This window comes from Solea senegalensis, linkage group LG6 (genome assembly GCF_019176455.1).
Source record: "Solea senegalensis isolate Sse05_10M linkage group LG6, IFAPA_SoseM_1, whole genome shotgun sequence".
NCBI lineage: Eukaryota > Metazoa > Chordata > Actinopteri > Pleuronectiformes > Soleidae > Solea > Solea senegalensis.
The window spans coordinates 14,736,966-14,761,378 of record NC_058026.1 but is presented as its reverse complement, the minus strand read 5'-3'; the positions used below and the strand labels follow the sequence as shown (position 1 = coordinate 14,761,378).

At 37.7% G+C, this 24,413-nt stretch overlaps 3 protein-coding genes and 1 long non-coding RNA gene across 6 annotated transcripts; 3 read left to right on the top strand and 1 right to left on the bottom strand.

Annotated features, from left to right (window-relative positions):
* Positions 1–424: 424 nt before the first annotated feature.
* LOC122771569 lies at positions 425–1,847 on the top strand. The gene is made up of 2 exons (XR_006360619.1): positions 425–650; positions 738–1,847. It is a non-coding gene; the product is annotated as an uncharacterized LOC122771569 (long non-coding RNA).
* A 3,326-nt stretch (positions 1,848–5,173) lies between these two features.
* Positions 5,174–13,266, top strand: LOC122770656 (cell wall protein DAN4-like). Of its 3 annotated transcripts, none has more exons than XM_044027629.1 (9): positions 5,174–5,258; positions 6,515–6,562; positions 6,686–6,718; positions 7,313–7,531; positions 8,165–8,439; positions 9,382–9,446; positions 9,535–9,677; positions 9,893–9,996; positions 13,210–13,266. In XM_044027629.1, the coding sequence occupies exons 2-8, from the start codon at positions 6,532–6,534 to the stop codon at positions 9,982–9,984; spliced, it is 858 nt and encodes a 285-aa protein (XP_043883564.1). In that variant the 5' UTR covers positions 5,174–5,258; positions 6,515–6,531; the 3' UTR covers positions 9,985–9,996; positions 13,210–13,266. The 3 variants fall into 3 exon arrangements, with proteins under 3 accessions (XP_043883564.1, XP_043883565.1, XP_043883563.1); XM_044027630.1 differs by having other exon boundaries at positions 13,214–13,259; XM_044027628.1 differs by lacking the exon at positions 13,210–13,266 and having other exon boundaries at positions 9,893–10,345.
* A 1,805-nt stretch (positions 13,267–15,071) lies between these two features.
* Positions 15,072–16,157, top strand: LOC122770966 (5-hydroxytryptamine receptor 4). Its single transcript, XM_044028203.1, has one exon. It carries the CDS (start codon positions 15,081–15,083, stop codon positions 16,155–16,157), a length of 1,077 nt encoding a protein of 358 aa, XP_043884138.1. The 5' UTR covers positions 15,072–15,080.
* Positions 16,158–17,862: 1,705 nt separating this feature from the next.
* On the bottom strand, positions 17,863–23,780 carry adra1d (adrenoceptor alpha 1D). Its single transcript, XM_044027603.1, has 2 exons — positions 22,483–23,780; positions 17,863–19,122 (listed from the first exon to the last, which is right to left on the bottom strand). The coding sequence occupies exons 1-2, from the start codon at positions 23,426–23,428 to the stop codon at positions 18,575–18,577; spliced, it is 1,494 nt and encodes a 497-aa protein (XP_043883538.1). The 5' UTR covers positions 23,429–23,780; the 3' UTR covers positions 17,863–18,574.
* Between the last annotated feature and the right edge of the window lie 633 nt (positions 23,781–24,413).

The following is a 24,413-nucleotide window of genomic DNA, read 5'->3' as shown; positions in this document are numbered from 1 at the left end:
AATCCTGGCCAACTAATGAGTCCATGTGTGGCTAAGATTGGGAGAAGCACTGTTGGCAGGATAATTGTTTTTTATCTATGTTATTAAATGTTTCTTATGGAAACTGTGGCAAAAATAAATGTAGGTACTTCAGAGTTTGGGCAATCTGAAGCAGTTTGAACAACAACACTTTTTTGTACCAAGCACACGTCTTAACAGTACCATCATTAGCAGCCAGTAGTGTGTACAGTGTAATTCTAATAATGCCAATACTAGTAATATTAATAACAATAATACATGTCATTTATATAGCTCTAATAGCAAGGTCTCCATCTTGAGCAGGAACATGTATCTTTTATAGTTTTGGTGATATACAGTAGATAGTGATGTGCTCATATTTGGTTGTTCTAGTGATTAGCATAGCGGCAGCGTTTTTGGACCAGCTTTAAGTCAGGAAAGCCTGACTGATTCCACAGTATTGTCATATTCATGCCAGGCAGTCTCTTTTTTCCTGTATTTCCCCTCCCTTCCTTGTGTGTCGCTCTCTCCCTAGGGGCGGGTCCCAGGCTCAGGCAGCTGCAGGTTACACACCTGGTGCCAATCATCAAGGCTCTGCTTAAATACTCCAGCTGTCCAGTCACTCGCTGCCCGATTGTTGCAGTTTCAAAGTGGTAAACTACGTCAGGCCAACCGCTGAAGTTTTCACAGTGCTTCTTCCCAGTGCTTCTGAGAACTTATTCTGTGTTTCCTTATTTCAGAAATCCTCCTGCCAGCTCGTCGCCTCCCTGGACCCGCTCCACTCCCGGCTTTCCTCACTGCTACCCTCCACCTGCCATCATCATTTCCCCACGTCTCAGCTACTCTGAATTCTCTGGACCCCTCTACTGCTTTGCCATATCCTACCTATATATCTAGCTTCCTCCTACCCCTTCCTACCAACCTATCCCCATTAAATGAATCTGTTCATTGCTCAGAGTCTATAAGTGTTCTGGTCCTAAACCCCACTGGTTATCACACGTATAATGAATTACGATCAAGTTTAGTGTAAATGAAAATGTGAATCAATGAATGTAGGGTAGAGAAAAATGGCTTTCAAGTTCATCTTCAGTTAAATGAGACAGGACTTTACAACACTTTTAATCTACTCATAAAAAGAGACAAGATTAGAATTAAAGATGACCCATATACTCTTTGCAGTCTGTGTGATTTAAGAACATTGTGAGACATCCATCAATGTCTCTGTGCAAAATTCAGCAAAAAAGATTAGTCAGATTGGAGGGGTCAGAGGGTTTCAGTGGTACATGCAACTGGGTGTCATCTGCATAAAAATGTAAAGGATAGATCAACGTGTTGAGGGCATTTTTTTTTCTCTCGAGCTCTCCTCACACTGTCAGAGGAAGTCATAAACACACTGAAAATTGATACATTTGTATCTTCAGACGGGCTAATAAAAATATAATTTGGTTTTTGTGAACAGAAATTAAGTATGGGGAATATAAGATCTGATCACCATGAGGTCACAGGAGAAGAATTCAGAATACAGTCTGATAACAGGACTGACGTGACATAGTTAGAGTCGTGCAGTTGGGAATTGCTAAAAACAGATGTTAAATCCATGTCTGAATTGGCAAAGAAATATTCTTTCCTTGTGTCATAATGCGTGTTACGTTTACTACTTATTGACAACATTCTTTGGGTGATTCACGAAGCCACTGCAATAGTGTGTTTCTCACACAAAAGAGGAAACTGTTGTTATAATTAAAACTCCGTCCGACAGACTGTATTATTGTTTTTAATGGTTTGTTGACGTTGATGTGACGTACACACTTTGAACTTCACTGTCTAATTATATTGAATTGCTGCCTTTACCCGAGTGCGCTTGTACATGTTTTTTTTTCCTCAGTAACTTTGACTATATATGAATAATGTGGACAAGATTTCTTCTCTTATTTGTCACTCAGGCTTAGGGTGTCATCATTCACATTTAAGCTTTTTTTGTTTATTTTCTTACTGTCAGTTATATTCAAAAAATACACGTAATTTATTGTGAGGTCACTGTGGAAGTGTGGAACACTGTTGGTATCTAATCCAGTTTGACAAAAACTCTTTTCTCACAAAGTATTTAGCTACCAGACAAAAGAACAGGTAATCAGTCAAATTGACTTGTAGGAAGAGGTGTTGGCGGCCAGGAATAGAAACAGAACAAATTTCTGTGGGGATAGGGGAGGGTTTAGGGAAAGGGTAAGGCTGGGGGTTTCCAACTTGTTAGAACACACAACTCTTGTAAACCAGACTTGTGTTTGGAATTCCCATGAGCGTAAACTCCACAAAACATAATGCAGTTGGTATGACAAGTACGTAAAAGCTATGAAGGTTGTCCGTGTAATTAATCTTTTCAAAAGTGTTTTAGAAGAAAATAGCATATGCCAACTTTCATTAAAACACCAAAGAAGATGAAGTTGACAAGAAAATAAGATGCAAGTAAGATGCATTCTATACAAGAATGATGTTGTTCACACTTGGCTCAAGCCCAACTTTACACAAGTGTTCCAGGCCACAACCCCACCCCTCTTATTATGACTCATTCTATAGTGTTTGCAGTGTTTGCGTCCAGTCCCTCCGGCACATAGACGAGGGCGTGACCTGAAGTGCTAACTGCACAAAAGTGACCGAGAAGGCACAACAGAAACACTGCTTTCTGAGGATCCTCAGGAAAAATAACCTCAAACACAAACTGCTTGTATATCTACTGCTGCTTATTGTACTTCAAATGTATGTGGTTTGCCTGCTGATCAGCAGCGGAGAGGAAAGGGCTCCAGTGGATTGTCACCAGTGTCCAGAAGATCCTCAGATTCTCTTCCCTCTCCCTGGAAGAGTTGTACAGTTCCCACTGCCTCAATAGCCCCAGAATATTTTACAAGATCTATCCCACCTTGAATATGCGCGAGCCTTAAATGCACCAAATACAGCTAAATGTATTTACATTTTTAAATTTGAGACATTAAAGTTGTACATGTTTTAATTTATATTCATATATTTCTAGACGCTGCACTGTATTGTATTCAATTTTGTTGAGTATGGATGTGCAATGACACTAAATATTCTGTTCTATCCTATTCTATTCTATTCTATTTCTTATTGGTGTGTGTTGATTATATGACTTGAGTTGGAATATTTAAAAGCCTCTAAACTTGTGAAACTCATCCAGTCGCCCAAACCTGTCTCTTCAGAATGTGGGAAAGCAGGATTCTGTGTTGAGATTATTTGAATACCTGTCTATTTTTTGCAATGCTTACCTACGAGCACAGGTGTTTATGTAGTATCTCATGGAGAAGAAAAGAAGAATATTAGGTTAACTTGTTCATTGTATACATTTTAAATTGCCATTTAAGATATTAGGGTTAGATGTCAAGGACTTTGTTGATTCTCTGGGGTTTATAGCATTTCTCCATGATGTGCCCCAGGCTGCTGTCCCAGATTTAGTTCTTGGCGTCCTTTTGATGCATTACTCAGATGTTATTGATCTCACTGTCCCTGTTTATTCCTCTTCTCATATCTGCAAATAAATACAATTGACTTTTAGTATCTTGGTACTGGTATCAACTTCTCTCTTGGTATCTTTGTACCACATCTGTTTTTTAAAGTTGTACAGATTATGAAGCCTCTCTGATGTACATTCTCTCTATGACATCATAAAGTCTTGGCCGTTCTATGTTAAGCGCCTTGAAATATTGGATGGTCTGGTTTGGATGCTTTACATATAATTTGTATTTACATAGACGATTATGTGAAATTATCGATATTATCAATATGAAATGTGTCTCTATTCCATCCAGCTCTTTGGCTCTTTGAAAAGATCATTTTGCATCTGGCTGTCAGAGGTTAAGTATAGTCAAACAGCTGAACATAGCAGGAATACAGACCATTATAACTGAAATCCTACAATTCCTTCTGAATTGTATCCCTATATTCTTCTCACCAGTAGTATGAAGAAGAAAAAAAATGTGCAAATAGGATGCTGTAAATAATATCCTGTTAAAATTAGCCTGCAGCCATTTTTTATCCTCTGTGGAAAATGTCTGAGTGTTCATTTGGAGAGAGGAAGACAGACTGCCATACATCTGGAAATAAATTCATTATTAAAGAGCCCATTTTATTAATGACAGACTTCACTGTGCACATGTGGGCTCAGAGGATGATCGAATAAAAGATAATCCTTCCCTTCAGACTAGATATGAAATGTTTTACAATTAAATCAACTGTTACCTCCAGGCAGACATTATGGAGCAAGCAAATGTAAAACCTCTGTCTCAAGCTTTCATTTATAATAACATCTATCACACTACATATAATAACATCTATCACACTACATCTACCTTCCCCTTCATTTTTTATGTTATTTATATTCTATGGATAAATGTCCTTTTTGTGCTCTTTGTTGTTTATATCTTGTTGTACATTGCTCTGCAGTTGTAGCACTTTTTCCCTAGAAAATGTCCCTGTGTGGACAATAAGGCCTTGTTTAGACTGCAGCCCAAATCGGATTTGTAAGCATCCTGTCAGAATCTGATCTTCCTGACCAACTGTTCACATTATATATCGCAAGTGATCAGATCAGAAATGTGTCCATATTGACATAGTTTAGTCTAGTCTTGCATATGGATTTCTGTAGTCACAGGCCACGCCCTGGAAAAACAAGTTTTCTAAACAAAAAAACAAAACAATATGTACAACTGTTTCTGTCCCAAATGGTTATGTGAAGCCACAGTGCAACATTTCTTTTAATTGCGAGGAAGATACAGAAACGGAGGATACGGCGGAGTGGTGCCGCCTTTCATGCTGCCATCACCACCGGAATGGCAGTGGAGCAATGTCCTTGTCCACCCACGGTCAATTGTTGTCTTCCCTGCTTATATGGAAGACAACCCCCCCCTACACACACTAAGGTGCACTTTATTACAGGATGAGAATATTATATGACACCTAATGTATGTATGTTTGAAATTGCAATGATGTCTTCTGACATTACACTGACATTACTCGCACCCTCGTCAGAGTCATAACTCCCCACCCACCAACACAAATGACGTACAGCAAAACAAGTCCCACAACTTCTGTCAGGTGTTTGATAAAGCCAGAATTTCTTGTCTCAGACAAAAATATCTGTCTCCACTTCCATTTCTTGAGTCAAGAAGTTAAGGTGCCTGGTGCAGTGTAAGCTCTTACTATCCACTGAGCAGCTGTTGTTAACATAAAAAAGGACTTGGGAATCAGCTGAGGTAAGACATCAAAGATAGGTTTGTTTTTGTTTTTGCTAATACTGGCATTGTTTTATAACTGAATATACAACTGAGCTTTTTAAATATTAAAAAAAATAACATCTATGTCTATCTACAGATTTACATAAAAATAGATGAATGTGGGTCACAGTTAAGGCTTTTCCCCACATTTGAATACATATATGCACACACTACAATGCAGTTCAGTCTGAAATTATTTATGTCCATAATTGTTATAATTTCTGCAATCTGTATGTTGGATGTGTGCTACCTCAAGTGCATATTTGTTATTCTTTTGTGATACTTTACCATACAGTATATCATTGACACTGATGGATTGCACTTCTTGGCTTGTCAGGGTGTGGCTGCTATGGGAGCATCATATTGCTCTGTTAGCTATGTTTAATGGAAGCTTAGTTTATATGATAAGAAGATGAGTTAATTTAGCCCTGGTAAAAATATTTGCTGTATCTGATCTTTACATTCCATTCTTAACAATGATAAAATATAAAGATTGCTTCTAACCTGACCAGATTGAGTGGTTGATACACACATTATTTAGAGAAATTGTTACTGGTTCAAGGACTTCAAATATCGTTTTGTCTTAACTTGATACGGAAAGTTTAAGTTAACTTAGACAGGATCACTTCTCTTCATAAATATATGAAAAATATATAAATATATAACATCCAAAAAATGCTGCCATTCATCTCTAAATTAAAGCTTCAGCTTGGCATTACAAGTCAGGTAGAGATACACTAGACAAGTATTCCCACATAACTGGTAAGAAGAAACCATGCAGTCACTAGCAATTAACATAAGGGATTGACTGGAATCCTAAACTGCAGAGGTATGTAATGATTCTTCATCAGATAAGAACGCAATACAAACTTGTTTCTACAGAATGTTTGTACTCGGAGTTAATTTTTCTCTGTTAAGACTTTTTTTGTCAGAATGAATTTCCAAATCACTCTTATTTTGATGTTGTGTTTGACTTGCTTATTGGAACGTGATACTTCCTGGTGCAGCAATAAGTTGTGCCTATTAACATATATAACATATTTTAAGAGTTGAATCAACCTAACTTTTGAATTGGTTGTTACTCTTATATGTTCTAATATTTTATTGACCTGTTTTTAGAAATCTCACCCATATAAATTGACTGGAAAGGCAACATTTATTTGAATTACACCAATTTTCCTAACAAAAAAGTAATAAACATATACTGTATATTCATAACTCGTCATATTTCACAGATACCAGATATTGGAGGATGGATCCTTTAATACTTCTTCTACTAGCAGGTATTTGTTCACCCATGTGCTTGCACATGTCTCTCACACACACGGGTTGGGTATGGGAGATTAATTTTGTTATATTTGTAATAAAACTTTGAATTGGACATACTTTGTATTTTGCCTTTCTAGGTCTCGTGGAAATAACAGCAACAGCAACAACAGGTAAAATACACAGTGTTCTTAAGGGTTAACATTTTAAACAATGTTCCAGTGGTTGCAGTGTATTGATAAGTTAATGAATCCATTCTGAAGAAAATGGCCAGAATGTTGTTTTAAATGCACCTAAAACTTAAATCAGTCATGTGAGAAAAAAAAACCTGGAAAGTGGATTATATGTTACTAATTTTAGTGACTGATTTCCTGGTGATAAAGTGATGACACATAAAAACAGCCTTTTTACAAATTCTAACTGATATAATTTTATAAAACAATTTTACTTACCACATGACATAAAAGAATATGACAATCACAGTGTTTGTGGTTAGGGGTTTTAGATATTGTCATGTGAATACTAAAGTACCAATATAATCATGGACCTCACTGCATGTTTTCTTCTCATCAATATTAATGACATGGAAGCTACCACTTACAAAACATGCAACATTGCTCCAAAATTGTCATTTTGTTATGGCACAAAATAATAAATACACATATTCCCAATATTTTTCTCTGCAGCTAACACACCCCATATGTTTGCCAATGTTTCCAAAGAAATGTCTTTATTGTATACTAATTGAGTATTATCATGTGACACAGATGCTCCATTCAGTTCAGCCTCAAAAGCAGTCGATGTTACACCTCTACCCTTCAATTCAGCCTCACCGCCAAAAGTCAGGACCTCTCTACCTCCCAATTCAGCCTCACCGACAATACACGTGAACTCTCTACCTCCCAATTCAGCCTCACCGACAATACACGTGAACTCGCTACCTCCCAATTCAGCCTCACCGCCAGCCTCCAGGATTCCACCTTCAGGTATTGCTATGACAAAGTTGCAACTACTTGATTCATTCATTTATTCATTCATTTATTTATTTATTTATTTATTTATTTCGGTCATGACATTTAGATCACTCATCAAACAACAGTGCAGTTCACACAATATACATAACCGAAAGGTTATGTATATTGAATTTACTTAAAGTGGAACAAAGGAGCACCCATTGTTTTTATTTTGTAAGTTATGGGTTAGAATGGAGTGTTTTTGATATTTAAGGCAGCATTAACACCCAGAAAAATGACTATAAATGCTGTAAAATTGTGCAATCCGTTTTCAGTTATTGTTAAATATTGTTTTGAAATTGTTTGAAGTTTCTCAATTAACCTGAAATTTGTTGTAACAGGATTCAATACACCTACACCTGTTCCAACTTCAGGTACAGGCAAAGTTGCAATTCCTGCAACTGTAGCCCCTACTGATACATCTGCTCCCCCAACTACTGATCCAAATGTTAAAATAAAAAAAAAATATAATACAGCAACTACTTAAACCACCACTCCATTTACACCCAGTGAGGGAACAATGATCCTTACCTTCATTCTTTATCAAACATATTACTACTGCTCCAAACCCCCCTAACAATTTGACTGTTTCTTTTTTTTTTACAGCAACCCCTTCACCTGCAGTTACAGTAACTCCATCTACTGCAACAACTACCTCCCCTAGTACGACAACTACAACAACTACGACAACTACAACAACTACGACAACTACAACAACTGCGACAACTACGACAACCACCACAGCTCCATTAACGGATCCACCATCTGCCGGTGAAGGAACATTGTCCCTTGTCTTCAGTCTAAATCGAACATATACATCAGATCTCGCTGACTCGTCCTCAGCAGGGTATCAATCCTTAGCAACAACAGTGGTCACAGAGGTAAGTTGTTTAAACAACACATACATCAAACTGCACATAAAGTGACTCATCTGTAAAAAGCAAATGAAGGTACCCAATCCCCAAGCCTTGCGTCAGGGAGGGCATCCGGCGTACATTTTTTTAAATGCAATAATAATCAGAGGAGAAAGAAAATCTCATAATCATTGTAAAAGTGTCCAGTGTGTCATGTTTTATGAGGGAAATTGGTCATCAGTATGCTACATCTGATCAGTTTAAAATAAAACATGACATATCCAATCAGTGTGAAATTTTGCTTTACAACACACCATTACATTACACAGTATGTTGTGTTTATATCACTGCTAAGGGGTCTTTTCAGGTTGAACCCTAAATGTCCTGATATAATCACAACATAACAGGCTGTCATGAACTATTGTTCAAATAATATCAAGGTGACTAGGAAGAATGTGCCACGAGGAAATTAAATGAAATTATTTATATCTGAATGGGAATCAATCACCTAAATTGAACAATCGATTGAGCTCCCAAACTGTGGTGGGGCAGTGCAGGGGAGATTGTTTTTTCTGAGGCAAAAATGTGCCTATTTTGGGCCAAAACACCCTTATCATTACACACATCGACAGGCTTAGCCGTAACCTACTGGCACAGAACTTGACACATTATTGCCTTACTTTTTCCTCTGTTACCGGTCCCAGCTTTTCATGTTTCACACAATACCTCTCTTACTTTTTACCAATCATTCACAGCCCACTGCAAAACATGCCCCTTATTGCAGCCACAGAACTCTTACAGCACAGAAGTTGCAGTAGCAGACAAGTGTGCCCAACCACCCTCATTCCCACCTTGACTAGGCTGATACTAAAAATCCTTAACTGGGTCAGGTTGTGACACGATGTCATCAGCGACTAGTGGTGATTTGTTATTTATTTATTTGCAATTGAAAATAACTTTCTTTTTCAGCTCAACAAGGCGGGTAACAAGTTGTATGGACCATTGTACAAACGTGCCCTTGTTAACTCATTCAGGTAAGAATACATTTAAATCATTGACTAATTTCTGCAAAACATGTGCCACCACTTCCTTTACAATCTATTGCTTTTTCTTTCATTGTAGTAATGGATCAGTGATTGTCGACTCGACTGCTGTGTTCGTAAACCAAAGCTCAGTTCCTTCCTCACTTAATGCAACTATACTATTCAGCAAAGAACTGGACAACTCTACCGACCTGGATCTTGTAGCAGGCAGCCTTTTTGCAAGTATGTCACAGTTTGAATGAATTAGTTTTTGGTTAAGACTTGTTGTTCTATTAAGTATTCCAAACCATGTAGTATTGTATAGAACTAATGCACTTGTAATTGTTTTTCAAAACAAATGTAAAAGTATTTTGAACCTCATTTTGAAGTTACACATTAACTGTTACGATTTAATTTTAATCCTGACTTGAGTGCTTATGCTTGCTCTCCTATTTCAGGCTCATCATGCAGTCCTCTGCCCTCCATGGGCTCATTGGCTGTCATTGCACTGACACTGCTTACTGTGACGCAGATGCTCTTTGACTTCTAGCCTGTATCAGAGGTACAGTAGATACGCTGACACAAACGATGGCTAAATGTGGAATAAGTGTGGTTAAAGTACCAATGAATAAAACAATAAAGGATCTAAGTACACATTATGACATTTACCAATGTGTGTCATAGATTAAGGGCATATTTAGTATTTGTGTTTGTATTATATTGTATTTGAGGTACTAATTTTTAGATTAACAATGACAAAAAGCGTTCCTTTTGCAGTTGCCATTCAGTTATTGTACAAAGTATTTATTTGAAAGTAACATAACTGTAAATGTGAATGTTAATACCTGTGACTACACATACATGGGTCCAGATCTTCATCACCTTTTTAAGGACATTTATATATATATATATATATAAATATATATATATCTATATATATATATATATATATATATATATATATATATATTTATATACATATATATATATATATATTTGTACAGAACAGTATTAGGGCCAACAAAAAATAAAACGACATGAGACTAAAGTCAGAATTCTTTGAAAAAAGTCATAATTATGAGAAGAAAGTCTGACTGTCTGCTCGAATTCTTTTTTCCCTCATAATTCATGCTGTTTTCTTTTTTTTTTCTTTCTTTTCTTTTTTACATGTGGCCCTAATACTCTTCCGTAGATTTTAGCATACCATATCACACAGGAAAATGGAATAATGAACATCAACAGATGATCTTTAAAACAATAACAGAGTACTGGAGATTATTGTGTTTTTTTGAGGAAGATGATACTATAGTTGTGCATAATTGATGATTACCAAATAATTAAAAACTTACCTTGAATGACCTCTAAAGTTCTTCATTTATAAAATGTAATTTCCTCCTTTAAGGGTCAAAGAAGAGATTCAGGGTGAATCTGTAATTGTGTAAAGTGCAAAGTTAAAAGGAATTTAACCAAATCAACACAACACACAATGTGATACCCACATTGGAAACCACTGGATTAAAAGTGAGCTCTTGATTGGTCTCTATCCCATAAAAGTCTTAGTTAGCTGAATGGGTAATACATAGAATTTGCACATATCCGGCATCTGAGATAGAGAAAAAAAATGTTTATGATGTGCTCTTTTAGAGCTTATTTTGATGTTAAGTTTAATCAGTCATGACTGATTGTGAGGGGTTTTGGGGTTTTATTAATCTGAATAAAATACTCCCTGATTTGTGTGGTTTACATATAGAAAATGTTGCATACATTTAGTGTACAGTTAGTTGATAAAATGAGCTGTCATGCTCTGGTATTGTACATGCAATGGGGAAAATACACCAGAAGAGGGCTGCATTGACATGAGGATGTTTCAGATCGCTGTATTCTTTTCACTGATATAATCTGAAATGTCTGTTATTCATGCGGTGTATTTAAGTTTTAGGTATTGTACTTTCTGTTCATGTAGCCGAAGAAACTGTAAAACCAAGTGCAATCTGTCCCTTCAATAGATATTTAAATAAAATAATAATAAAAAAAAACATTTACAGCATTGGAAAATAAGAAAAAAAAATACCAATTGGCACCTCTGGGAACAATACCTAGCTAACGTCAGCTGTGGCTGCACTTGCGACTGGGTACTTTGCATTGATGTTGTAGGCTAAACTTTTTTAAACTTCTTAATTGCAACCTTAAATGTACTGCAATTAATAAGCTCAATAAAACGTTCTGTATCTGAGCCTTTGTTTTTGCTTGGACCCAAAACCATGCCCATACATGGCCAGTTCTTAATTTCATTGTTTTAAAACATTATTATGAATATTACATTTACCTTCTCTTGATAGATCTGCTGACCTTCTCCCTTTTTAATAAAATTCACTGGCAAAAGTGTTCATTGCAGTCAACACTTTGTTTTGCCTTTGTATCACACCAAATACCCAGTATCTAAGCCTGTTCAAATTTGGTTAGGTGTATTTATTATAAATCTTTCCATATATATTTAAGAATACAAGTACAAAACAATATCACTAACCATCTCTAATTTCAAAAACAATTAAAGACTCAAGGGGCTATTTCTTTAAGGGTCATCAGTTGAACCAGTAATAAAGATTACCTTTGTTAATCTTTGTAATTTAAAAATGGAAAAAATAAAATGTTTGCATGTACATTCATATGGACGGCATTACGTTTTTTTCAAAACATAATTTTGTGTGAACATAAATTCAAGGGCAAAGGCTTGCAAATTCATTCCAGAATAAAAGACAATAAGTATTATTGTTTAGTGCCTCTAGTCAGTATTGCACTGTGATAATGAAATGTGTAATCATATGAGATAGGTCACTCTATTTGTCCTCTTGTAAATACATTAATGCACGGGATCAACCTCTGCTCACTCCTCATTTGGAAACAAAACAACACATGTGCTGCCCGTCTCCCCTATCTGTAAAGCACACTCACATTACACATTTGAATGGTCGGTCTGAAAAAACACACGTTTTTGAGTCACTGTGCCTTTTATTGCACCCCCCTTATTAAAAATCCCCCATGTTTAATTAGAGCACATCCACCACACTTGAGATGCATCTGTCACTGGCTGAGGCCCAAGGTATTCAAGCAAGTGGTGCTCCACTGCACACTGTGACACATGAAAGGGATTTTGATTTGTGTCTGGCATATGCACAATGCTACACCTACAGTATGTAAATCTATTTTAAATTAAAATACACATGTTATACTCATAACCTGAGTTGGCAGAAACAGGTTATGAGTCTAAATGTCTTATATTATATAAGACATTTAGAGATGTCAGCTGTCTAACATAGGAACTGCTCCTCACTGTGACCCTCACAATCTGTTGCAAAAATATGTCATTCCATCAACAATTACTGAGATGGTGTCAAAATAATCCTCTGGGGACAGTGAATGTCAACATTGAACATTACTAATCCATCAGATTAGAAACATTCAGTATCAAATACAGTAGCCCATGGTTTCAATAACACGTTTAGGTATTTAAATAGGTTTGACTTCAAATGTACAGCACTTTCTTTCAATGTTAATTTCCATACACCCCTGCACACATGTACACCTTTCAAAGTGATTTCAACATGTAAAGCAGTACAAGTAAAAGAATGTCATCATCAAAATCATTGTAGTTGTGTGGGCTGTGTTGGTATGGGAGGTAGCAGACGTGTCTGTCTTTTGTACTGCGAGTACTGTAGCATGGGTTTATTACAGGCCACTTCCCACCTCTCATATCCCTTTCATCTCTGTGCAAAAGCAAGGTTGACGGACCTGCAGTGTAACGCAGACATGAGAACAGGCGCTCATCCTTTCTGTACAGGTGAGTTTAATTGTTTGCACAATTTTTCTTTGATACTGTATAATGGTACAGGTTGATACAAACTGATAGATAAATGATATTGATAGGATTTGATAGAAACATTTGTATTTTAAAGGATCTTGTTTGAGGTTTTCCCCCACTTTTATTGATGTGCTCTAGGTAGAAATAACGTAGAATGCTACTAATGCTGCTGTTTTTTAATTTTAAATTAGACTTTTTCAGTTTAAATGAAAATAGTTTAAAAGACAGAACCAAAAGCAGTAGTTGATAACTGTATCATAACTTATTATGTTTACTATCAATTTGCTACATGTATTCATTGTATATTATTAACTGGTATCAAATATGGGCAAACATGATCACAATTTGTATAAACAATTGCAGTTTTATTAAGACATCATGTAGATATTTTGTAAAAAAGGATGGTGGAAATCGGGCAATTGGTTTTCAGAAAATGGATTTGCAATAGAATTTTATATTTCAAGCCTAATTGTAAGCTTCTGTGTGTATCTTGCAGACAAGGCATTTCCTGCCATTATCATTTTTCCTCAGCGACAAAGTACCCGATACCTCCCAGTTGTGAAAAAGCCAGTTTAACCTGCTTTCTTTGTGGCAGAAATGATACACATAAACAACCATGTAAATGATTCTGTAAACTAAGTGGATACGTGAGGATACATGTTTTGAGTTGAAATGAATAATTTGTATCTACTCTCACTCTCAATACCTTGCAAGCTTGAGTGCAGTACAACGTCACACAGCTGTCACTACTCAGTCCCTGTGGTGTTCATTAAAATCATCTGCAACAACTACTCTGTGTTTACACCACGGGCACTTGGAATTTCATATAATTCAGCTCATTGCCGTCATGTGTGTTCTGCTATGTGACACATGAAAGGACAGAAACGGTACAATATGAATATGAATATCTAATCGTTCACAAAGGAAATGTTACGATTATGTAATTGTGGTGACTGTACCATAAACTTTTGCTCCATGAAGCCCCAGTGAGGTCTCATGTTTGTTTGGAGAAGTCTTTGACCTCTCAAGCAACATTAGGTGTTTTTTGGCACTTCCTTGTATTTATTTTTTCTTGGTTTATAAGATATGCAAAACCAGTGATATTCTACGAGGAGCATCAAGATCTGTGTAATGAAAAGAACATCTGTTTTTTAATGAGGCAAAGAGATGAGATTTTGGATAAGATTGTCAGAAGAAAGGCCTTTCCACACCACACTCTTACATGAATTGCACATGAAACTAAAGCTCATAGTTCTGAAATGAACTCATGCCAAATAGCCATGATGCAGCAAATGAGTCTGACATATACTTTTCACTTTTCCAATGCTAATGTCGCATAAATTGGCCCAAGCTAAATGCTCCATTGCCTTTCTTACTGCCATATCAAAACAAATAGAGCTGAAACAATTACTCGATGAATCGATTATTAATCAATTACTAAAATAATGGTCATCTCTTTTGATCATCGATTAATCAGTTTGAAGATTTTTTCATCTTGTGAATGTGAATATTTTCTTCATTTCTTTGCTCCATATAACAAAGAAATCATTCAAATGTAATCATTTTGGTTTGTGGACAAAACAAGACATTCGAGGACATCATCATTTCCAGATTTGACAAACACTGACGAACACAAGTTTTCTGATGTTTTATGGACCAAACGATTACTTGCTTAATCGTGAAAATAATAGACAGATTGTGAAAATAATCGTTCGATGCAGCTGTAAAAGCCATGCACTTCTTACTTACAACTGTATCTGTTTTGTTTTGACAGATTTCAATAGAAAATGGACAACAGCAGCCTGGAATTGCTCAGAGATACTAACATGTCTCTTCAGATTCAACTTCAGTCCTGTACAACCCTGAGGACCCAGGCCTCTCGTGTTTTTCTTTATGCCTTCTTTTTTGTCAGCATTGCCTGCACAGTGGTGGGAAACTTCCTGGTGGTCTTGTCTATTGCCTACTTCAAGCAGTTGCAGTCACCCACAAATTCCTTTGTGATGTCTTTGGCAGTGGCTGACTGTCTCGTTGGCCTCATTGTGATGCCCTACAGTATGATTCGGACTGTAGAGGGATGCTGGTACTTTGGTGCCCTTTTCTGTCGACTTCACTCCAGCCTAGACGTTATGCTTTGCACTGCCTCCATATTCCATCTCAGCTGCATTGCCTTTGACCGCTACTATGCAGTCTGCAACCCATTAATTTATGCTTTAAAGATGTCCAGCAGGCAGGTAGCTTTCCTCATTGTTGTATGTTGGGTTGTTCCCATGCTTATTTCCTTTGGCCCCATAATGCTAGATCTTCATGTTGCTGGTGTGGACATCTTACTCCCGAAAGACGCGTGCGTGTTCTTGGTCAATCGCATTTATGCTGTAATGGCTTCCTTGGTAGCCTTTTACTTGCCAATGGCTATCATGTTAGTAGCATACTGGAGGATCTTCAAAGCCGCCAAAAGGCAAGCCCGACAGATCAGTGCCATGGAAAGCCAGATGGCTGCTGGTGTGGGCAAAGATTCGAGCAAGAAACAAAGACACCGAAACAATATAAAGAGAGAGAGAAAGGCAGCAAAAACGTTGGGTATCATCATGGGAGTTTTCCTAATTTTCTGGATGCCTTTCTTTACAGTCAACATTGTGGACCCATTTATTGACTACAGCACCGAAGTGGTTGTCTGGGATATATTTTTATGGCTAGGATATATCAACTCATCCCTGAATCCCTTCCTGTATGTTTTCTTCAATCGCTCTTTCCGTAGGGCGTTCTTCATGTTCATAGGCTGCAGAGTATGTCTGTCTGGATCTTCCCCTGGTATGGAGCTATCTCACACAAGGAAAGAGGCAAATGAACATGCAGACAAATCATAAAATAATAATAATAATTGTATTTGTAAATTTTGTGTAGGCATATAAAGATTAGCATGATTAACAGTAAGGGTTTATATCTTTGGAAATCAAATGCATTCATAATGCTGGCTAAAACTAAGATGCTGTATTTATTTACAGTAGATGACTACTATCTCAGATTAAGCAATTATTGAGTGAGTTTTTTTTGTTGCCTTGATGTGACTGCACACGCTGATCTATTTGCTGAATTTTATGCCATGCTTGACATTAACATACAGAAGGCTCTTGCAACTGATTCCTAGAGACAAAAAGGTGAAACATAATATAATAAATGTTATCTGAAGCTGTGTTTTTGATACATGTGTTCAAAAACATTTCCACTTTGTAACACCAACGTCATTATTGTAACATTTGTGCAGAGCTTCATCTCCGAACTCCAACTCCAAAAAGCAAAGATGATCAATCTCCTCATATGTTTATGTCTAAAATTTGAATAGTTTAATGGAACATTGCTATAATTAAGCTAAATGGCACATTTGAAAAATAACTAGAGGGTGACACAGCATGGTGCCCGTGTCAAAACAGGTAAACAAAGAAAGACTTTTGTAGAGTTTGTGTTCTTCTCTTGTTTTGTGCTCTCAGTTTCCTCTTGCAGGGTATGTGTTGCAGGGGGGCGTGGCAGCTGACAAGGCACACCTGTTTCCTATTCCTCATCAACCTCCATATAAAAGCCTGCTCATCACTTCAGCACTCACTGCCACGTGTCTTCTGTCTGTCAGCGCTATATTGTTGATGCAACTATTTGCCAGTTTTCTTTCACTATTTTAGTGTTTCTTTGCAATTCTTTTCTTTTCTTTTGTTCCCAGGCTGCCTTATCATGCCTTTGATGTTTTGTATTCTCTGTGTCTTATCTTCTATAAGCCAGCCAGCCCCCTGCCACCTCCTTTAGTTTTTGGGACAATAAACTCCAGTGACTCTCTTACGTTTATGTGTCTCTGCTGCGCAATCTTTACAGCAAAACCTAACAGCAAAGGTCAATTCATTTTAAAAGTCGTTGATGTTTCAGTGTCACAAAAATATCACAATGTGCAATTTGTTCAGAAGGACACAACAAAAGGCAAAAGTATATAGATGATAACACTTGAGAGCACAGTTTTTAATTGTACATTTTTAAATTGAATGAATATCATACACACATATGCTTGTGCTTCATTTTATTTACTATGACAATCTGTGTAGTTTTACGGTTGGCTATATGTACTAATTACACAATCTTAGTCTGCCTTGTGCATAATGTGCATGTCCGTAAAGGTGCAACATTTTGATCTTTCAATAAAGGCACTTCCCAAAAGCACAGCCTGCTTAAATCCACAAGATTTTAAGAATATATTTGCGGCTTTCTGTTGCAGATACACAGGTGCTGCTGAGTTACTGCTGCATTGTTGTGTCACACCTGAATAAAAGATACCTAAGCCTAAAGACACAAGATGGAGGCAGCAGTATTAACAACTCATGTGTGCCATGATGTAAAAATGCTGAGTTTCTCTATATGGACTTTGGAGTTGAGCGAGAGTGGAAATGTCATTCTGTCTCTCATTTTCTCCCTCTCTCTCTCGCTCAAATTACTTAACGAACATTATGCTGAAAGGTCACTATGGGGTAGGTGATTAATAATACCATCAAAGTGAAAACAGTTATTGGCTGAATTGATTTTTATTACATTTCTTTGACATAATCATAACATCAAAATGTACAAAAAACCCACTTATTTTACATTAGCACTCACATGATAATGTAAGTAATAATTTGGTGGCCAAGTAGACTTCTTATGATATTGCAACGAGTGAGCATATCAACTGAGATAAAGTTAACTGCTAAAATAAATATTATGCAGCATCTCTACTGACCTCTTATCTTTATAATGCCTTGTCACAATAGACAAATGTCAGATGAAGTACAATAATTCAATCAACAATCAAAATAATTGCACTTTTATGTTTGAAATAAGATGACATAAAACTAACAACCATTCAGTGCTGGCTAATACAAGGAGACTTGAAGACAAGGAGACTGACAGGAAGTAAAACAGTAGTAATGACACTCGTGTATCTCACCAGAAGTGTGAAAACCTGTCAAATGTTGAGTGTGTAATGTCAATACAACAGTAAAATAAAGCAAAAGGAGTTGAACATTTCAGTGTGCACTTCCAAAATGTGGCTTAAATCATGTCACATGACGTCTTATTGAAATAAACATGATGATGATGATGACGATTTTAAATGAAGTGTTGCTGGCGTGAGTGCTCTTATCTCAGCTCATAACTTCAACATCATCAACATTTGATTCTCAGATTTTTTTTATGCCCTTTCTCAGTCTTCCTTGCATGCTGGTCCATTACGGCCTGTTGAAAAATAAATAGAACATTCTCCAGTCACCCTCTAAATGTCAGTTTCTTTCAGGCCATAGCAGTCTGCCAGATCATAAAATGGATAACTGTTCTGTTCACATGAGTTAAAAATCCCCATTGAAACTGTGTCGACTATGTCAAACTGGTCCACTGCAGGTAGAGTACTTTTCCCTGTCCCTCCCTTGATTTTATTTGACAGATTATTCACTTTCTCCTTAAGCTGGAAAGATGACTTTTGCAGGGGTGGAAACAGGCTCCATCTCTTGAAATCAACGGAGTTCCCTTTCCCTTTGTGCAACAGAGAATTTCCACAGGAATCATGCACAGCGTAGCCAGGCTTATAGTCTGCTCTCTGATCCCTTGTCATTCCCTTGAATGACCTCCACCGCTGGTCATAGAAGCGACGAAGAACTCTGCGTCTTTGGTGACACTGGCACTTGAGCAGCCGAGTGAAAGCCCTCTGGAACTCTTTGCTAGAGCAGGGGTAGATTATGGGGTTGATGCAGCTGTTGAAGTAGCCCAGCCAAAACACCACCTTGAACACAGTTTCAGATGGCTTCAGTGTTGGGAAGAATGAACCTGTGGAGGTAGAAAGTATGGATTATTGAGTAAATGAGATGAGAAGTATCATCATCCAATCCATTAACTTGCCAGTTAGATCCCATCCCCACTAAACTGTTTAAGGATGTTTTTCCATTAACTAATGGCTCCATATTAAATCAGATAAACCTTTCAAATTACCAACCTATATCCAATCCTCCACCACCAAGGCTGCTCAGTTTCCTACAATGTCAATCTCACAAGGGTAAATAGTCATATATAAATAGTCATAAATATAAATATCTTATAATAATTTCATCCAAATCTATCCTTTATGCACATTTCCCCATGTGGGAATATCTTACCCTTTGAAGGAATCTCCTCACAGACAAACATGGTCAAATACATTACCTCATTGGTGGAGGTAATAAACTTTATAATAAATTCTAGAAATCAGCTCATTGCTTTGACAAGAAAATACTTTTGTCTGAACCTAATTTGGGTAAGAACATTTACAAATATTTCCAATAACTCATATTTCTACAGTTAAATTGACATCTGTATACATCTTTAGGTTTATAGTATGAAGGAGTGTATATATATATATATATAAAATGATTTTTAAGGAGATCCTGAAACTGCTCCTCTGCTGTCTGACTCAAATTTGTGTGTCATATTATGCTTTTTTGTACATACATTTCTCAGCATCATGATCGTTGGACATTCACGTTCACATCCATTATTTGTGCAATAAGAATAAATGACATTATCTTAAAGGCAAACAGCAAGTGATTCTCTAATCTGACGCTCAATCATGGCAACAGGTATTTTGATTTGATGTTTTGTTTTTATTGCCTTTAATAACAGTCATTTTTATGTCTGATCTCTGGAACATAATCCTCATCCTAAATCATCCACAAATCATAAAGTCAAGTAACAAATTAATGCTTTGAAACTAAGTGACAACTATTGTGGTGTGTCGAGATTTATCTGATTTCCAAGACCGAAACTCGATTCCTGTTTGAGCACAAACCGACAGAATCCTGACCAGTCCTCAGTTACAGAACTGAGGACTGTGAGCTTGTGTGACCGCCAAGGACCTATGGTTCAGTGAATATGTGCACCAATGAGGAAGTACAGGAAAGTATCCAAAGGAAGAGGATGGCAGAGAAAAAGTGGGACAGGGAGATGAAGAAGTGTTAGGAGTCTAGGTGTGCGGCAAAGGGAAAGGCTTACGCTAAGGTGTAAGCAAGGCTGTGAACTAAGGAAGGTGGGAAGGACTTGTATCAGAGCTGGAAAGGATGTGCAGCAAGTGACTAAGGACAGAGATGGAAATGTTCTAACAAGAAAACAGACAGTGTTGAGAAGACGGAAGAAAGACTTTGAGGATGAATGAGTAAATTAGGAAAATGAGACAGAGACAGAGAGCTTAGAACATTTGAAGGGGAGATAGTGCCTCAGGAAGTGCAGAGGATTACTAAGGAGGAAGTGAGAGCAGCTCGGAAGAGGATGAAGAGTGGAAAGAAGATGTAAGGAGTAGAGGTAGCGACAGTGGATGAGTTTAAATACCTGTGGTCAAGTATCCAGAGCAATGGACAGTGCACAGGGAAGATGAAGATGAGAGTGCGCGCAAGGTGGAGTGGGTGGAGACGAGTGTCAGGGATGATGTGAGACAGGACAGCAGCATAAGTGAAAGGGAAGGTCTCCAAGATAGTAGTGAGACCTGTTATGATCTATGTCTTGGAGAAAGTGGCACTTTCTGATAGACAGGTGGAAGTGGAGATGGCAGAGCTGAAGATACTGAGATTTTCATTGGGTGTGTCCAGGAGTGACAAGATTATAAATTTGCATATTCGAGGGACAACTCATGTTTAACATTTGGAAATAAAGGAAGAGAAACAAGGTGATGATTTGGTCATGTGCAGAGGAGCGATAGTGATTATAAGGTATTTAGTTGTGGATGTTCATGTTAGGGTAAGTGGCTAGTTCTCTCTCTATGTGTATGTGCCTGTGCTATTAGTCTCAATTTAAAGGTCCATGAGAGTCTTCTCATGTCGAGAGTGATGAAGCAGTGCCCTCTAATGGCCACCCACCAACATTACAGCTATTTAAAAAAATGGCAGAGTACTAACATACTTTTTTTGAAAAAAGGTTCACCACAATACCTGACAACGATGTATCTGAAACCCCACATACCAGGATCAATCTACCAAATTATAGTTTAATTACATTTACATTGAAAAACAAAATATCTTCATTGTTCCTGAATTGTAAACATAATAATAAATATAGATTTGATTCTCATATTTAAAAAAAAAAAAAAACAGTTTGAAATTGCAAACATGAAATCAATGTACTGTTTGGATTCATGTCACCAAAGAAACAGTGGTGTAATTAATGCTAAATGCTCAAAACTTGGTGTGTACCTATTGGCAGGTGACTAGGAATGTAATGTGGCAACTGTGTTTTAAATGCATTTGAAAACCTATTCAAGTCTTCACTCAGCCTCTAACTGTTGTGGACTCCTTGTTACAAGTAAAGCTGTCCTTTGCAGCATGCATAATTAGCATCCATTGTATTTCCCGTAGGCTTTGCTTTTATTCTATAAATCCAGAGGTGCAGCAAGAATGAGGGTGCAGTAAGATGTGGGCCGTTTGTTAATAATGGCTTTGACGGTCACTTATGAGAAATGTATGCAAGATGAAAATTCATGAGGCCATCTTTAGTGATTTGTGTGTGTGTGCGTGTGTGTGTCTGTGAAGACTGCACATGCAGCTTTATATGCAAGTGGCATTTTCAGTTTGATTTATATGGAGCCAACACACTGGCCATCCCCACCGAAAGGACTTTAACTATTTTTTACGAGCTATTAACTATCTATAGTGAGTGCAATCATTTATTTGTTTTTAATCTCACTTTCTGTCTGATCATCCTCCTGTCCTTTGATGTAATAATTCTGCAAAGACATCAACAAACAGCTGGGATTTTTGCAACATACCAGGGACACACACATATGTATATGTATATATATATATGTATGTATGTGTATATATATTTTTATATATGTATATATCTTTATATATATTTTTATATATGTATATATATATATATACATATATAAAAAATTGTTATTGTTAATTTAGTTCAGTTGGTGTAATATTGGCCTGCTCCTGCATAGTGTTTACAGAAATTACACATGGGAATTCCTAATTCACAATTCAATTGTTGCAATTTACATCTACCATCATCATTAGGCCAAGAGTGAATCCGAAAAACATGCTGTCGACTTGTGTTTAGGCATCGGTTTGTTTGAGGAAACATAAATTAGGATGTAAAGTGCACCTGATGCCAGGGAAAGGCGCACACAGAAGATCAGAGAAATAAAGTCATTTGACATACCCATTGGAAGAAAGAAGAAAAAGGGCAGCCAGCAGAAAATAAACATCCCCACGACGATGGCGAGGGTTTTGGCCGCTCTTTTTTCCCTGGAAAACTTCATCAGACGCACAGAGAGCGAACTTCGGAACGGGTGGTTTTTGCTGGTTTTTGAACTGGCCGTGCGCGCGTCCTCAAGCACGCTGCGACAGTGTATCCGGAGAACCACGTCCATCGACTTGTTTCTCTCCCGTTTGACGCCCGCCTCCAGGCTTTTGGTAGTCCTGCGGGCCACCACGTACACCCGAAAATACATGATGAGGATGACCGAGAGCGGGAGGTAGAAAGAGAAGAGAGAGGAGAAGAGCGCGTAGCCCGGCTCCTCCGTGATTCGGCAGATGCTTTCATCCACAGGCGGCGGTTCCTTCCAGCCCAGCAGCGGTCCGACAGAGATGACAGTGGATGACACCCAAACCACCACTAAAATGTACACAGCCCTCCTCTCTGTCATGATACTCGGGTATTTGAGGCAGTATTTTACCCCAATGTAGCGGTCGACGGAGATGATGCAGAGGCTGAGGATGGATGCGGTGCAACAGAGCACATCCACCGCTGCCCAGATGTTACAGAAAACGCGTCCAAACACCCAGCATCCCATCACCTCCAAAGATGCAGAGAAGGGCAGTACAATGGTGCTCAGCAGCAGGTCTGCGATGGCCAAGTTCACGATGAAGAAGTTTGTGACTGTCTGCAAATGTTTATTGCACACCACAGACAGGATGACTAAAATGTTTCCAGCAATCGCGACCAAGATAAAAACGGAGAGAAAGATGCCGACCCCGACAACCTGCGAGTCCAAAGTGAAGTTCCTACAAGTCGAGATGCTGTCGTTTGGAAACGAAATGGAGCCATTTAAACCAGGAGCAAAAAAGATCCCATGATTGCTGTCGTTCAAATTATGTTCTGGCATTTTGGAAAGCCATAAAGAGAACTTTAGAGGGAGTTTGAAAGGAAAGAAAGCATTGTCAACGCTGTCTTCACTCTCACGTCAGTTTCCAGTGGGAAGAAAAACAAATAAACGGGCGTCCTCACAGTCAAAAAATTGCAGGTCAAGTGAAGAATATAGATAAAATCTAAATAAAAAGGCAATAGGCTACAGCTGCAGGCATGTGCATGCATGATTAGGCAAGTGGTGTCTGGAAAATCAGACAGCTCCAAAAAACAACACCTTTTTACTTACAACAACAAAAATAATAAAAGCAAACAAACAAACAAAAAATAGAATACATGTTTGTCCATTTCTTTCATGCAGTGGTTTTCCACTGGAGGCATACTGTGTAACAACACCCTGATATCAGAGTCAGAGCTGGTACAGCAGGTCTCAACCTACAGCTCCACCCACAAATCACATTCACAGTCTCCACACTGTTGCATTCACAGTCTCCACAAGAGAGCGTGCCTTTAAATCGAGCTATGAAAAGACCTCTCTCATTGAAAAGTGTTAAATGCCTTAGGTTTTTGCATCAGTAGTGTGTACGTCTTGTAGTTTTATGCAAAATAGTCACCTTTAAAAAGGAACAAAAGAAAAACACTCTGTATCAGTTTCAGTCACCTCAAAAAGTGTCTATTATTCCCCCTTGCAAAGATAAGACTGAGCAACATCAGTCAGATTATCTAAACTGCCACCAGGCGCTGTCAACCCAGCAGTGACCGCCTCAGTTAAAAAACTGAATGCCTTCAGGCAAAGCTATGAAGTTATCCAGTGACACAGCAGCTGTTATCCCCAGGCTAGAGTGTGCATAGCTTAAATAAAAGGACAGGCCTGCACAACTCACCAGGGAGCCTGAAGGATAGGAAAGGTCAAGAGGCAGAGTCACTGAGTGGACAAATAAGGCACACATGGGAAAACATCAGCTAAAGATGTTGCACTATTGCTTTGTCCGCTATAATGTGAT